Source organism: Gymnogyps californianus, chromosome 1 (assembly GCF_018139145.2).
Source record: "Gymnogyps californianus isolate 813 chromosome 1, ASM1813914v2, whole genome shotgun sequence".
Classification (NCBI taxonomy): Eukaryota; Metazoa; Chordata; class Aves; order Accipitriformes; family Cathartidae; genus Gymnogyps; species Gymnogyps californianus.
Genome location: NC_059471.1, coordinates 126,633,532 through 126,649,575, shown reverse-complemented (window position 1 = coordinate 126,649,575; position 16,044 = coordinate 126,633,532). Strand labels below are relative to the sequence as shown.

Here is a 16,044-nt window from a genome sequence, read left to right as displayed (position 1 = left end):
AGTTGTGCATTTTAGGAATCTATAAAGCTGTTTCCTGTGGTTTTGTGAAGTCAATGTTACCAACTTCTGCTTCTAAAACAGGATTCTTGCACTCTGCTCAATTATTCCTAGCTCAGCTAGATGTAGTAAGTTGTTAACGGTCACAGCCCAAGATCAAACCAGACTTGCTTTATTGTATCAGAAAGGATTAGTTCTGAAGGCAAAGAAGGGCACAAATTTTCTCGGTCAGGCTTCTGCTTCTGAGAGGATGGTTTGAGAAGCTTTGAAGCTTGAAAGGCTGAATCTAAACATGAATTACTTTGCCCACAAGGTGATGGTCTGTGCCGGGTTTTTCCTCAGTTCTCTTTGTATACAAAAAACAAAGGCTACAAGAAGCAGCTGGGACATGTTTTTGTCTTTTTAACAGGAAGCATAAAATATCAATACTTTGTTTTCAAGCTAGACAAAGTGGTGGCATGGCACAAGCAATACTACAGAATACCACTGACATAAGCAAAGCTGCTGATTTTTACCCCCTATGGACAGACGCAGAAATAAGAACAAGCCACTCTGTACAGGTTTACTCCAGAGACAACCTCCCCCACCACATACCACACTCCCACCAGGCAACTCATATAGAACTGTCTGATTGCTTGTTCACAGGACAGGGGAGGGAAACAGCAAACTCTCCCTCTAACTGCCCAAACATGAAGGTCAGAATCAACCCAAGCCCTCTTTGATCTCTAAAACAACCCTCGTTGCCCACAAAGTTGCAAACAAACATTTTTTCAAAACCTTCCCTGAGAAGCTGCCGGGGAAGGCAGAACTGCTGTCCTGGCAGACGTTTGCCACAAGAAGCACAGCTCATCAGAAATTCTGGTCCCTTCTCACACCTCTAGACTTACCTGCTACAGTGTCTCTGGAGACAGGCGCAAATCTCTACCCAGCAAAGCATAAGAACAACAACAGGAAAACAAATCCAACTCTAAGGAAGAGGACTCATGGGAATTGAGATCGATTAAGTTAAGATCTTGTTCCATTAGAAATAAGGAGTGCTGTGTGTGTTTGGGATTTGAATGACCTGCCTAATTAGATTTTAATTCATTCCTTCTCCCTTAAACTGGAGGGATATTTGACACCCATAAGCTTTAGGAAAATAAAGCAAAAGTATAAATGGCATTGCTCTTACTGTCAATAGCAGCCATTAGTAAACTTGTTTTACCAATCTGGAAAGCCTGTTGCAAAACAGGAATTTTGGCTGATTTTATAAACTGATGTATTATTGAAAGCCTCAGTGGATGTGGAAGCAGCTATCTGTTTTATCAAGACCGGTGTCATGTCTCTTCCAGACCTACATTAACGACTCCTTATTTTCCATGATGCTTCCCCTTCGACCAGGAGCATTTGAAAAACAATGGCAAGGTAAAAGCCCAAGAGACTCACTCTGAGCACATTTTGCAATAGGAATGGAAAAGTGGAATTTTCCCTAAAGAAAAAAGTCTTTACATGGACATTCAAAAAAAATAGCCTAAGAAAGGACCATCTTAAGAGGAAGGTACCCATTGATTCCCAGAGGAACCAAAACTGAAGGGCACCAAATGCACAGTATTGTACTCTGAGCAAGATCTGAAGGAGAAGCTATGAGCTAGAGAATTGCAACTCAGGTAAGCAGACCAGGAGTTCTACCAGAACAGTGACGTAAAGTTGGGGGAGAGCATCTTGATGGCCAAAGTAAGCTTAGGCATGGAATAGCATGTAACCACTTACTGTTTTTCTTACACAATGCAAGTCATTTCTAATAGAAAGGCAGACTTTACAGAAGACCACTCGTTCAACTGTCTAGGACATGCGATACTTAAGAAGTACAAGGCAGAATGGCCACAAGATGGAGATCTGGGAAAGGGCATGCTGACCCTACCGAGAAGTTCTGCAAGTGGTGAAAGCTTAAAGTGTATCAGGTAAAGCAGACAGGTCACTCTTCAGAGGTGAGACCTCGTAAGATGAAATCTATGTCCACGAAGCACTGAAGAGGCCAGAGCCAGTGACTGAAAATTACCTCTGCACAAACACGATTTGAAGCAAATGCAATTCCAATCCCCTGGGATTACTCACCATCAGGTGGCGCAAACCAGCACTGTGACAGCTGCATTCGGCTACACTTCTGATGACACCAGAATGACTTTATTTCATAATTTAACAGTTGGATGTCCTCTCCAGGTCTAGCAGATGCACTCCAGATAATAACTAAGTTATCCACAGGCTTTAAAATATTTAGCTATCTGCAGATGAAACACTAAAACCAGCTCCTTTTGGAACTGGTTCCAGAGTGAGATTTGGGGTTTTGTCACAAGCCTTACAAATTCTGATGGGACCCTTTGACCGCTGGAGCCCAGAAACACCCGGGTTCACATACTCAGGACATTGCATACCATGCCAGAGCCTCAGACATATGAAATCTCTTTCAAATGTATGCTGTCCCTGCCATGGGGTGGTGGGGAGAAAGCAGCAAAACTGCTTGGATGCACCAAGGGCTTTCTTTTAGCAACAGGTCAGTGGACAGCTGTCATTGTAGTGGAGTCAGTGGATCCAGCTCTAGCAACTTCAGTTTCTACTTTCAACTCCTCAGTGCCCCTCTACAGCTTGATCTAGTTTGGTTAAGCAGTAAAGAGTCATAAAGCAGGCTGACAGGCGACTCAAACACGTTCTAGCAGAGAATGAGAAGGCACTACAACATTGCAGAAGTAGGAACTCAGCCTAAGAGAAATCCCCTTTCAACAAGTAGCTCCAAACATACTACATTAAGAAGCCCTACATACACCTCACGGCAGTGCTCCATTTTACAACTGAGAACCCCAAGCAGAAATTCACATAACAGACTTATCTTTCAACGTACTTCAGTGAGGATGCAAGAAACCTAATAGCAAGATTGCATAGAAAGAATACCAAGCTACTCAGATGCACTGGTCCCTAAAACCTGCTGGCTTAATTCACCTCATCTCACATGCAGTCCATGTCTTCTACTTTCATATCTATCCTTTAGTTACTGGTCTGAAGTGAAAAATGTTCCTAATGTGACACTCATTTCAGTGTCAAAGAGTAGAAACACATGGGAAAAACTAATACTGAACAGCACAAAGCTTGTTGCCTCTGTTCCAGTCCCTTGGATAGGTTTGTATACCTGAATGCCCATACATTCACCTTCCTGCACCACAAACTAACCAACTGAATTAGACAATTACCATTTCTGACAAACTTTGCCTAACAAAAGAAACCAAGGTTAGTTCCAGTTGCATGTTCCAGTCAAAAGATGACGTAGTACATTGTGGTTTTTGCAGTGCTACTGCTGGATTCAAGACAAGATGGTTATGATGTTACAGTTAAATAGTATTTGATGAGGGATAAGAGATTTGCAGGAAACATTAGTTTTGCCTTAAATGGCACTTTCCTTTATTTTCAGCTTTTGTTTGACAAAAAGTGCCTCTAGTCTGCCCTAAAATTCATCTAAACAAAAAAACTTGTGTGGGTACTACATATAAGTAGTGCAACAGCTTTAAGCCTTTGGGGACCATTGCAGCACAGAGTTATATATGAATGTTTCCGTGTTTAATTGCAACTGTGTTGAAATATTTAAACAACGAGAGCCATAAACAGGAAGGAATTGGTTTACAAAAATTGCATTACTTACAGTGATGTTCTGCAAGAGTGTTGGTACATTTTTAGAAAGAAGATTAGCTTAAAAGTCCACAAATTGCAATATAAATCAAGCTAACTAGCAGAAGTTGCCAAAATACACTTCCATATCATACAGCCTGCCTTTGTTGCATTTATTCAAGGTCAGGGGATTTGTAATGAGTTGGTTGGCAAAGGTTCAGCTAACTTATCTGAGAAGGTGACTTTTGGCTTTTTGCTTAAAAAGAAAAAAAGCTTTCACTGAAAAAGCCTCTTGCCTTTTTGATCACAAGTTAGCCATAGAAAATGTGAAGCAAATGCATGCCAATTGAGTAATATCTGCTTGAGTTGGTAGTGAAGAGAAGCATGCAACCTATCTTCAAAGACAAAATGCTCCATCAACAGCAAACTTGTAGGTGGCAGTATGAGAAGGAAAGGATGAAAAGTTTATCTGGGATCTAAAGTACAAGGAGCGGAAGGAGAACAACAGATTAGAATTCTGTGTCAGAAAGGAAAACCTAACTTAAGGAAAGTCTCTTATCCTCCAAAGACACATATGCTTACATTAGAAAAAGATTATTTTGTTACTGAACCACAGGTACCGGCACTTACAAGCTTACCTTATCCAGCAACACATTCTGCCATAAGCGGAAGATACTGAGGTAGCTTCTGTCTCTTGCACTGAATGACGTGAAGAAAAACTGCAGGAAAAACAAGGTGCAAAAAGCTCACTTGTAGGTATTTTCAAGAAACCCAGAATGCTTCCTTGTATCTTGAATATCCTAAGGTTTTCAGCAATGGCATGCTCCTCTCACATTCAACAAACCTGGGCTCATATTCCTCATGCTCCATACTTTTAATCACTTTTAATAAGTAAGAGTTAGTTCCCCAATATCCACATAGTATATTGTCCTGGTTTCAGCTGGGACAGAGTTTTCTTCCTAGTAGCTGGTATAGTGTTATGTTTTGGATTTAGTAGGAGAATACTGTTGATAACACACTGATGTTTTTAGTTTTTAGTATAAACACTACTTAGCAACAACTAAGTCAAGGATTTTTCAGCTTCTCATGCCCAGCCAGCAAGAAGGCTGGAGGGGCACAAGAAGCTGGGAGGGGACACAGCCAGGACAGCTGACCCAAACTGGCCCAAGGGATATTCCATACCATATGATGTCATGCCCAGTATAGAAACTGGGGGGAGTGAGCAAGCAGCTGCGCAGTGCTTAGTTGCTGGCTGGGGTTAAACCACAACATAAAGACACTTGCTCGTCTGGGCATCTGATTGCAAATATTTGTACCTTTGGCATAAAGAAAAGCTCCCCCTCAACTAACTACACAGTTAAATCTTTCTCCCACTTCCAAATAGGAGGTGGAACAAATCATATGCCTATTTCTTACAGGCCACAGCCCTTTCCATCCTTCCATCACATATTCCTTTTACTAATCTTTTCACATCAGATGATGTGAAATTAAAACAATTAAAATAGGAGATCAAATTAGGTGCATTATTTGCAGTATTAAAATCTTTCCCATTTGAAAGTTTGTTTAGCAGAGAAAGAGGTTTATCTTCCTTAATGATGAAAGTTAATATTTAATAAATTGAGAGGAAACAGCCAAATCTGAGGAATCACAGTTCCTTCACAAAGAACAGCTCCAGATTCACCCTGAAAAGCTATTCTCTGTATCCAGCCAACAATTATTATTTTCAAGGCTTTTACAGAAGTATCACGAAGTGTGTTGCACATAAGAACATTCTGCATCATGCTTTTCAGTTTTTCCAAACACACACCCAAAAACTACATTTCCCAGGACACAAAATTGCACGTTCTATGGGTAGATTTCTCCGTGACTCAAAACCCATGATATCACAGTCCTTTTATTTTTAGCAATTTTCTTCCAGGGGCACGTTAATTCCAGTGAGTTTGATATTTTTGCGATCTCAAGGATTAACATTCTGAATTCATGCTCTGGACTTTTAGCTTTCAAACGGCTTTCCTTTGAGAATCAATGGGACAAAAATTCCCTTACTTTGATTACTACATCGACACTACTAGGGGATTCTGCAATCAAACTAAAGTTGAATTATCAAGCCAATATGCACAGGGACCAAACCACCAACTCTGTCTTCTAATCCCAATCACATTTAAAGATTTGACAGGGATGTTACTTATGCAAATTTAAAGCTACAACGACAAGTGCTCTGCCCTGGACATTATCATTTAAAAAAATGTATTTAAATGCAGGTTTTCACCTTCTCTCCTTTTGTTGCTATTTGTATGGCATTTGGAATGAGCCGAGCAGTCTTCTCCTTTGTCATGAAAGTGATATCCTTCAAGGCAATAGAAATCTAAGCAGAAACAGATTTAACAAGACATATTAAAAATAACTGTTGAGACTAAAAATTCACAAAGTCACAGAACATGCAAGAGGAACTCAAACTAACCCCAAACCCTGGGATGTAATTCAGTTGAGATCGCAAAGGCAATTACTGTCTCCACTTGCTAACCTTAACAGCAAGCATTCCAAAGTAGAAGCAAGTTAAGATGACTTAAGAGTAATCTCTTCTTTCATACTAGGACTACGGAAGGAAGTAGTTCTTTCTTCTTTCTTTCCACTCCTCCAGCAACACTCAAGGATTAAGGGCACAGTCCAAACCACATACAAACCACAGATCTGAAAGCCAATCCCAATCGATACACTATACATAAGGCAGGACACAGATCAGATAACAGACTATCTTGTCTATGTCATCTCCCAGAAGTTTGCAATCTAGTCCATTTTCACAGAGGTTTATTTGCAGTCCAGACACTGCAAGGAAATCTTCCTGCTTGGGTGTTTGCCTTGCATATTAGTACTTGAAATGTTTCTGTTTAGAAGAGCATGGTCTGAATGGCTGCAACAAGCCATTTCCACTCAGCCTACCCCCTTCCCTTGAAGGTAAGACTGTGCTGCCATTCAGCTTAGAGAAAGGAAGAACATACAGTTGGATCTCGCTTTTTCCTGTCTGTGCAGAAGGTCCTCCACTTACTCTCTCTCTCTGCATCAACACAGCCTGCTAAGGAGGTCCCAAAACTTGGCTCTACCATTGTAGCTGATGAGCTCAGATTGCCTTAAGATATCACTCCACTAGGCAGGCAGGAACAGGTTACCAGGTTGTATGCTGTTTTGGCTGAAAAATCAGTCTTTGAACAGTTTATATATTCAAGGGGTGTCATTTCAAAGGGAATTTTTTTTTTTTAAATCTCAAGTTTACAATAAGAAACATTCAATCATTAAATCCATTTGATGAAATTAAGCTTGGTTTTCAGTTAAGCATTTCTACGCTCCTTCATTGTCTTAAGTACACAAGCTATTTGTTGTCTGTCCTGTATACTTCAGAGCACACATAGAATTTAAGACATTACCTTAACGTATGAGCAGTCTCACAGCTGCAGAACATTTTGACACATCTCTATCACCTATTAACTAGGTTACCTTCCCTTTCTCATTCACTGCCTCATGCTATTTCTACAGCAGATGCAACAACTGCTTGAACGAAAAATTTTAACTCATTAACCTAATTTGACAGAAATAGAGGGCCAACATGTCACAAATATCTACTTTTGCTCATACTGTTCAAAAGCTACAGACCACAATATCAGAACTTGCAGAAGTCATTTATAGATTCTCTTCAGCTATTCTTAGATGCTGATACTTACATGTGAGACTAAACCAAGTAACGTTAAATGCTGGTGTTTCCCAGTTCAAGAACTCTCCATGTACTGTATCACGCTCCTGGTCTTACAGGAGAACATTCCATGTTACATCCCTTTATAGAGCAACTCTCCTTGGTAAGGAGAGGCAAAGTGTCATCCAGAAGTGTAGAAGATCAGCTTTAGCATAACTCCTGAACTCCTTCCTATGCTGAATGACTGAGCAGGCTTACTTCGGCATTCAGATGTCTCCAATGCTATTCTCATTTTATGGAGCAACAGATCTGCATTTCCACTCAGGAACGCAGGCTCTCTCTTTTCAGCACAAAGTTACTAGCATGAGATTGACAGGATAAGATTTGTCTGAGGGACTCATATCCTGATAGTACAGGACAAAGAACAGGTGGGATTCAAGTGAGCTAAGAAATCTTACTGTGGTCTCCCATCGGAAAATGTTGCTGTGGAAACAGAGCCAGTTTTCAGAGAGATACAAGCGTCCTTGCAGCAGGATATCCTTCTGGAGTGCACAGGCATAATCTATGTAGAGAGACCAAGAGCAAGTTTACTCACTTATTGCAGCTCAGTTGACCTAAAACTGTTAACTTAAAATGAGATAAGGGTATTACAATACAAATAAAAAGCCATTTCTTTCACTATTCAAAAGTCTGTGAAGGCAGACTTGTACTGGGTTGCATCCAGACCATTGTTCTGGGAACACCCCAAAGCCACAGTTGATGGAAGTATCTGTGTGAGGACAGCACTCCATATACCGACCCACTGTGCATTATCCTCTATTTTCAGAGAGGAGGTATCAGGCAAGATCAGGAGTACATGGGAGAAGTATTCATAAGTCAAACTTCAAAGCGCCTAAGCAACAGAACACACAAACATTTTATAGTATAACAGATTATACTGTCAACTCCTACATAACAGTAGTTCATATGTTGTAGTAAGATAATCATTTTCCACGAAACAGATCCTATCACTAGCTAAAACTATCTGCAGAGTGAGACACTAAAAGGCAGCTTGAAGCTATCCAGTTCTTCAGGCAGGGGATATTTTCAGAAGCTGACTGTCATTTTTATTACGATATTGCCTCTGGCTGAAACATCCCTATTGAGAAACAGATTTCGTCTAGAATGCAATTACCCATCATCAGATACCTGCTAATTAACAAGAGCAGAGGATTTGGTTGCACTTTTTAAAAACCTCTCTGAAAGAACTTTCATAATTTCAGAGCCTGAAGATTCAAACAAAAGGAATTTTCAGAAGTACTACTGCTAGAAAGTTAAGACAGACTCCTTTTGGAAGCTCCAACCTAAAGAAGGTTACCTTTTGTATAGAAAATACCAGAACGTACCTATTCACGCAGGATGTTAATGATTTTAATGTTAGAGGTATCAAAGAGTTTTGTTATTTTGAAAAGCATTATATCTGGTATTGTCTGAGCCAGAATTCTGATTTTGTGTACAACAAGATTAATACAGTTCTTGTTCAAGTACCAAGAGGTTCAGGAGTCCCTCACCATCATAACTTCAAGGTAAGTCTGCATCTACAGAAGCTTTTATTATGATTTTTAAAATTCTCTTGGATTTTCCCCTCAAATAATCAAGTGGAAATAAAGTTTCTTGCAACAAGCATGAGGCATGTATACAAGCCCTTGGAGACATAACTGCAAACAGTTACAGAACTTAAAGAAATCCAAACCAACAAGTTGTAACTGCATGTTTAAAGAGAAGTCAGATACCAAAATGCTGGGAGAGCAGGGAGAGGGAAGGCAGCAGGAGTTTGAGGTTAAGGACTTGAGGAAATCATTACCAAGAAGTTTTCATCTGACTTCTGTGTTTGGGGGAGGGAGGGAGGGAGAGGGATTCAGACCTATAAATACTGGAGCACTGGGCAAGTGATGAGCAACACCACCATGACCTACCTACACAAAAGACAATATCAAAACAAAAGGGAGAGATTAGCATTTCTCCTTCTAAGTTTTCAGATCCAGTAACTTAAGATGCTGCTTGTAAACAGCATTTTCAGACAAATTAAAGTTAGTGGCACTCCTTTAAACTCCCATTTCGAAAGTCTAAGTTACTTCTCTTTCATTATAAGAAAATAATTGTATTTCATATAATCTTTATATACAGTTCTCATTACAGTGGAATAGTCGCTTCTTTTTTTAACAGCTAATTTAAGAACAGGAGCAGTTACAGTTCTTTTAATGAACAGCAGCAAGTAATTGCTTCTTTGAGCACTGTAAAGCCTGTGATAAGTTTCTTTGCACCAAGTAAAGGAAGAGCTCTTTGCTTGGAGGATGCAAAAAGTCCCTCCAAAGGAGCACTGCTTTTTATGGGGTAAAAAAATGTATATAAAGTAATGACTTTGCTTCTGATGGAGCAGGTGCTACATTATTGAGATTAAGCCATTACCAAATCTTCCTCCAAGTCCTAGGCAGTCTGTTCATTGAAACTGTGCTTCAGAGTTTGCTCCATGGCTTTCTATATCAATCCTGTGTAAGGAGAAACATCAAAACAATGCTTTGAAGTCATATCCTTTTCTTCTGTTTTACTTTTGTACTGAACTCAAGTATTTTAAAAATGCAGAAGGCATTTCAGAGGATAACTACCGCCTCCTGAGGCTGGAAAAGGATGCAGGGATTTAACTGTTTCTGGGCAAGTGAAAGCTTTAATTTCTCTTCCATTAACCTGGAAGGAACTCAGCATGCTGCAAGCATATACTGACAGCCTCTCAATATTCACTTCTTTAAAGGTTCCATAAGATGAGATGAACTTTAAACAGTCACAATGCCACTTTTGTATAAAAACAAACATCCAATTCTTGGACAGTGTATCAGTTAAAGAATGCTCAGGCAGCGCAGGCAGGCTTACCTGCAAGGCACATGATAAAAGAGGGAATAAGGTGCATCACTGCATGCAAAGGAGGTAGGGTTATATGTTTGCCGCCTTTGGATTTTGCAGTGGAGCAAAACAGGGAGTCAGAGCTCAAAAGGAACATTTCAGTGCCAAGAAGTTATGCACCATAATTTGATATTCTCTGCCACATGCTTCTGTCCCCTGCCACCCCATGCACTTGTCACCACCTCTGCTATTCCAGCTGACCATTACTTCTATGCCTGCACCCATGTCATCAGTGTATGGATAAGCTAACCTGGTATACTGGGCCGTGAAAAACCTCTGCTCAAGGCATGAGCCAACCCAGAACTAACAGATTTGTACAGCACCAGGTAACGTACTTCATGCTCCGTGCTAGCCTGGGCAGTAACTACAACTGCACAGACCAGCGTGGGGCATAAAACATTTTTATCTGCCCTCAATGTACCACGTTGACAAATACATCCAAGTGTACAGCATTAAAAGTCAGGATAAAATGAAGATTGGTTTGTGTTTTCCAATGATCTCCTATGATGGCTGATGGGAATTACACACTTAAATACTGAATTTTATGACCTCATACCACATAGCTGGCATTTGTCTCTGAAAAGAGTCTTTTAAGTTACAAGCACCCACTGTGTCACTCAGTCCCAGAAGTCACATTAATCAAGGTGCCTAGGGCAAGGGTCTAGGCTTAGTTCCAGGGAGCAAGGGAAAAGCTTCTGCTAAGGATTATCTACCTACTTAACAGGGTCACTGAAGCAACATCCCTTACCTTTGTATCCAAGCACCAAACCATTACAACTATGCAATCATTCTCTCCTCCCAACATCTACAGCAACTAACTCAATCATAACTAGTTGCCTCTTTAAAGTAAAAGAGAGGACTCAGACACTCACAGGATAGAGAATAAATGGTTATGACACTGCAAGAGGTACACCAAGTTGGTTGGCCATGCTGGAAAGAACATAAACCAAATTCAAAGCTCTCAGGATTTAACTCTACCTCTGTTCTCACATGTGCATTGCACAAACTCAACATATGTGCATTGATGGGCTTATGTGCTCAGTGCTCACCCTGACCCTGCATAGTGATCTTTCTTTCCAGCTTGTCAGCTAACAGCTGTCAGACAGTCACATCTCCGCTACTGTCAGGAAGGGTTTTGTCTAAAAACCCACTAAAAAGTAGCAGCAGGAAAAGACATTAAGAGGCTCCCATCCTGTACCTAGATGAACTGGAGGATTCTGTATCCTCTCCTTTGCTTCTCAACCCCCAAAAGGAACCTGTCTTTTTTCACAAAGCAGGCAGTACAGGAGAGGAGTATGGACCTGACTTTCCCTGAAGGTATTTGATGCTAGTTCAGAGACAGGAGAATAGGAAGTTATCAGCTGTAGTTAGAATTTGCCATTAAAAAAATGCCTTGGCACTACTGCAATCTGGAGTTATCAGCCAGAAGACAAGCACTTTTGGGGTGATTCCGTCTTACCTACTATGAGCCTCTCCGAGTCTGGCAGATGAGAAAACTGTCTCTTGAATTCCTCACTCCTATATTTGTAAGTGGAACTTGAGAGCTGCAACAAAGAATGGTAAACGGTTAAGCAAACAGATTTATTTTCAGCCATCAACTGTCTTCATACTGGATGTGTAATTTTATCTTGAAGAACAAACGAACATCAAAAGAGCAATAAAGAATAGGTGGTAGCTAAATGCGATCATCACTGTAACTTTATGCTTGTTTATGTAAGAGTGTGCTTCTAGTATTTAGGATAGCATGGGCCAAACTGTTCCCTGTATCAGGCCAGATGCCAATTACAAGGCATTACAGTTGTATGACGGCAACCTGCTCCACTCATAAGGGCATGAGAGCCCCTTCCAGGGCTAAGTCTTCTAGCACGGACTAAATGAAGAGGCAGCAAGGCCACAACACAGGAGGTGACAGAGCAGATCAAGTCCTCATGCAGGCCACTAGCTGGACACAAGGACACAACCTAGAACACCAAGTTCTACTTGGAGTACCATTTTGGGAATACTACAATGCAGTGGATTTTTTGCCAGTTGCTATAAATAGACCTGTAGGAATAAAGGCAAAAGTTTCCTCCGGTAAGAACAAATAGCAGCAGCACCATCACTCTTGATTTCCTGATCTGTTCTACATTTCACCCCATATTTAAAAAGATCACCGTCTATGGTTCATTTAAGATTCAAATTGGGCGGTAAACTCACAAAGAAGATTAATCTTGATGGACTTTAACTCCTTATTCTTACAAATGCCCCTGCTCCCATTCAAATAAAGAGCTTCAGCATGTTCTCCAGAAATGATTCTGCTGTAAAAGCCCTATTTTTCATTTTGCAGTAATAACAAGGCCATATTTTTTTCCTAACAGATGTTGGCCACCTATTTTAGGGGCTGTCCTAACTAAATGCTGTATAAAGCAATGACTCAGCTGGACTACATCTGTCATGGTTTAACCCCAGCCAGCAACTAAGCACCACGCAGCCTCTTCTCCCTCCCAGTGGGATGGGGAGGAGGGGAAAAAAAGTAAAACTCATGGGTTGAGATAAGAACAGTTTATAACTAAAGTAAAATAAAATACACTACTAAGAATAACAACAATAATAAGTAATGAAAAGGAATATAACAAAAAAAAAAAAAAAGAAATAACACCCAAGAAAAGACAAGTGATGCACAATGCAATTGCTCACCACCTGCTGACCGATGCCCAAGCAGCGATCCAACCCTCCCAGCCAATTCCCCCCAGTTTATATACTGGGCATGACATTCTATGGTATGGAATACCCCTTTGGCTAGTTTGGGTCAGCTGCCCTGGCTATGCTCCCTCCCATGTTCTTGCACACCTGCTTGCGGGCAGAGCATGGGAAACTGAAAAGTCCTTGGCTTAAGATAAGCGCTACTTAGCAACAACTAAAACATCAGCGTGTTATCAACATCATTCTCACACTAAATCCAAAACACAGCACTGTACCAGCTACTAAGAAGAGAGTTAACTCTGTCCCAGCCAAAACCAGGACAATAGCTAAGACAGGAAGAAGTCACTTTCAGGTGTTACCAAAGCCAAGTACAAATACACTATAAAAGCCTCTTTCACACATTTGGGGTTTTTTTTTTAACCTTTCTAAAGATCTTATGCATGTGGCTGCTATTCTCTCCTTGAGCACCTGTATTACTCCAAAAATTGACATTCACCATTAAACCCATCTCTACCATAAGATTAGTGGCTATTTACGATTAGGATGGGGGAAGAAAGAAGAAAGGAGGCAAAGAACCACTTCTGACTGTATCACCTTGGAGCACGTTTACTAAAAACCACCAATTTTTACCACACTCCTGCAGCTTGTTAGTTGGTCACTACCCTTTCGTTATGTCTGTGCTTGTTGTCAAAACAATCCCAGAACAAAGACAGACTTATCTTCAGCTTGAGGGTCTTTTAATAAACTAGTGCAAATAGTGCCCCCACCTCATCAAGATTCTCAGATTTTGCTGTTTCCCACAGAATACATTCCTGCTTCTCGCAGTTCAAAAGTTCCCTGAACACCACCCTACACACACATCCTATGATGGTCTGTCATCTACCTATACTTGAGAATCGAGCTCTTTGGCCACAAGAACACATAAGTGCTACTTCAAGGTCAAGTGCATTTAACACAGGAGAGGGCAAAGTCACCCTGACTCAGTTCAGCTTTAAAAAACATGTTAATGTTACCTTCTATTACCATCAATAAAAGAAAGTCTTTATGTCTCACCACTGGCGAGCACGTATTTGCTGTCCACTAATATTCTGAGCATTGCAATGCAAAAAGGCAGTGAGGGAGGGAGACAGAAAATACCTCCACCCCTCCCCTTCTGAGAAAAGCAAGCATGAAAGCTTCAGGTGCAACTAACAGGGCAACATGTTAGACATGTCCTCTAAGCTGTATGCTTCCAGTTACATTTCAGCTACTTCTGAGATTATGAAAATAACATTCTTGGAGAGCATATAATCTACTAAAGTAGATAGGCTATGGTTTCTTGGCCTTGCCACATCGTGCCCTGAAATGCATGCTTTTAACTGATCATCTGAAACAGGCATCCAATGACTGCACCACTTTGAAGAAATTGAATTCTTTGCAACTACTCTGGAAAGAGACATGGGGAAAAATGAAAGGTTAACTCAGATTTGTAAAGTTTCCACCTGTAGTTCCAGTGACCCTGCAGTTTACACAGTCATACCTCAATTAACTGAAGTCTGAGCTTGTGATGACAATGCTAACATATGAGGGGAAAAAAGAACTGGTCTGCCATGAGAGCAAAAGAAAGTTCACAATTTTCAAGCCTGACTTATGAAACCATGATTTAAGAAGCCATGCTTTTAAGGAGAGAAGTAGTTTCTCAAACACGCTGTATACAAGAGATAAGAGCTACACTGAAGTTAAGCATTTTTGTGGTTATAAGACAAAAGGAATCAGGAAGACAATAGGAACTTTACAGTATCACAGACACATTTATATTAGTGCCTGAATCAGCCAGTTCAACAGCTCCTCGAATCCAAACTCAAGATATCTTGAGTTTTACTTAGAAACTGAATTTTTCTAGAGCATAAAACGTGCTACAGCTTGTCCGAGAAACCCTGGCTGGCATTTAGAAGTGTTCTTTGTCACAAGTGACAAACAGGCTATAAGAAATCCTCTTATTAATTGTAGATTTCTACTGAGCTCTTATGACATTTATGAAGAGCCTGCTCTGAATCCTTATCTGATCAGCAGAAAAAAAGTGAGCACACTGAAACTTTAACCTTATCTTTTCCCTACTTTGCATGAAAACTAGCTCACTTAGATCTGTAATTACTACATAGTCAGTATGTGACTTGGTGATTAAGACATCACTCCATGGACTTGGAAAACAACAGGGACGATTTTAACACTATTGGCACTATCAATTTCCTTAAAGTGAAGAAAATAAGACATTTCCATTTCTATGAATACAGCATCTCTCATAATCACTATTTTAATATCCAAGACGTGGCAGCATATGAGGCAGGTTGCCACCTCTGGGTTACAAAACTTACCATCAAATATTAAAAAGACACACATAAATTAGGCTGTAGTATGGCATTTAAGAGATGAAAACAGCAACTCATTTTTAACACATGCACATTTCTAAGTTTAATTATAAGTCATCAGGAAAACACTTTGCCCGAGGATAATCTCAGGCATTTATGGGTATGCTATATTTAATCACTAAGAAAATTAAGTCCAGCCAACAACATATTAGCATTCTTTATCTGAAGCCACAAAAATATACCAGAAACCTGTAAAATAGCATAAGCAGAAACACCTCTTCAGTGTCATCCAGAAAGTTTTACAGAAGACAGTTATGTAAGAACCAGATAGTAGTTGAAGACACATAACCAAGTGATTCTCATACCTTGTTTAGAAATGGACCAGAGTCCAACTACATAAAGTCATGTTCCAGAAAAAAATATGTTAAATAGGACTAAGCTGAGTTATTTATATGATAGAAGCCTGTTAAAAAACAGCTTCCCTTCACATTTACATCTTCAAAGTGTGGACACTGCAAATCATTTGAGCCATTTAGCAAACTGCAGAGGAAAATTAAGCTACATCTTCTCCCAGGAGTACAGCAAAAATGCTAATCATTAGGAAATTATTTGATTGCACATATCACTAAGCATGCAAATAGTCAAATCAACCTCAGCAGAATGGCGTGCACATTTTTTAACACTTGCTAATGACAGTAATAATTTTGCATTTGCTTTGTTAGTGTTTTCCCCTTGTTTTGAGACACCACAAAACCCATGTTA

General features: G+C 40.2%; 1 protein-coding gene across 1 annotated transcript in view; it reads right to left on the bottom strand.

The window, feature by feature from the left end:
• GRAMD1C (GRAM domain containing 1C) overlaps window positions 1–16,044 on the bottom strand; it is a 56,243-nt gene that overhangs the window by 24,934 nt on the left and 15,265 nt on the right. The window contains 4 exon segments of the mRNA XM_050895671.1: window positions 4,269–4,349; window positions 5,900–5,995; window positions 7,774–7,877; window positions 11,712–11,796. Coding sequence (XP_050751628.1) covers window positions 4,269–4,349; window positions 5,900–5,995; window positions 7,774–7,877; window positions 11,712–11,796 — 366 coding nt within the window.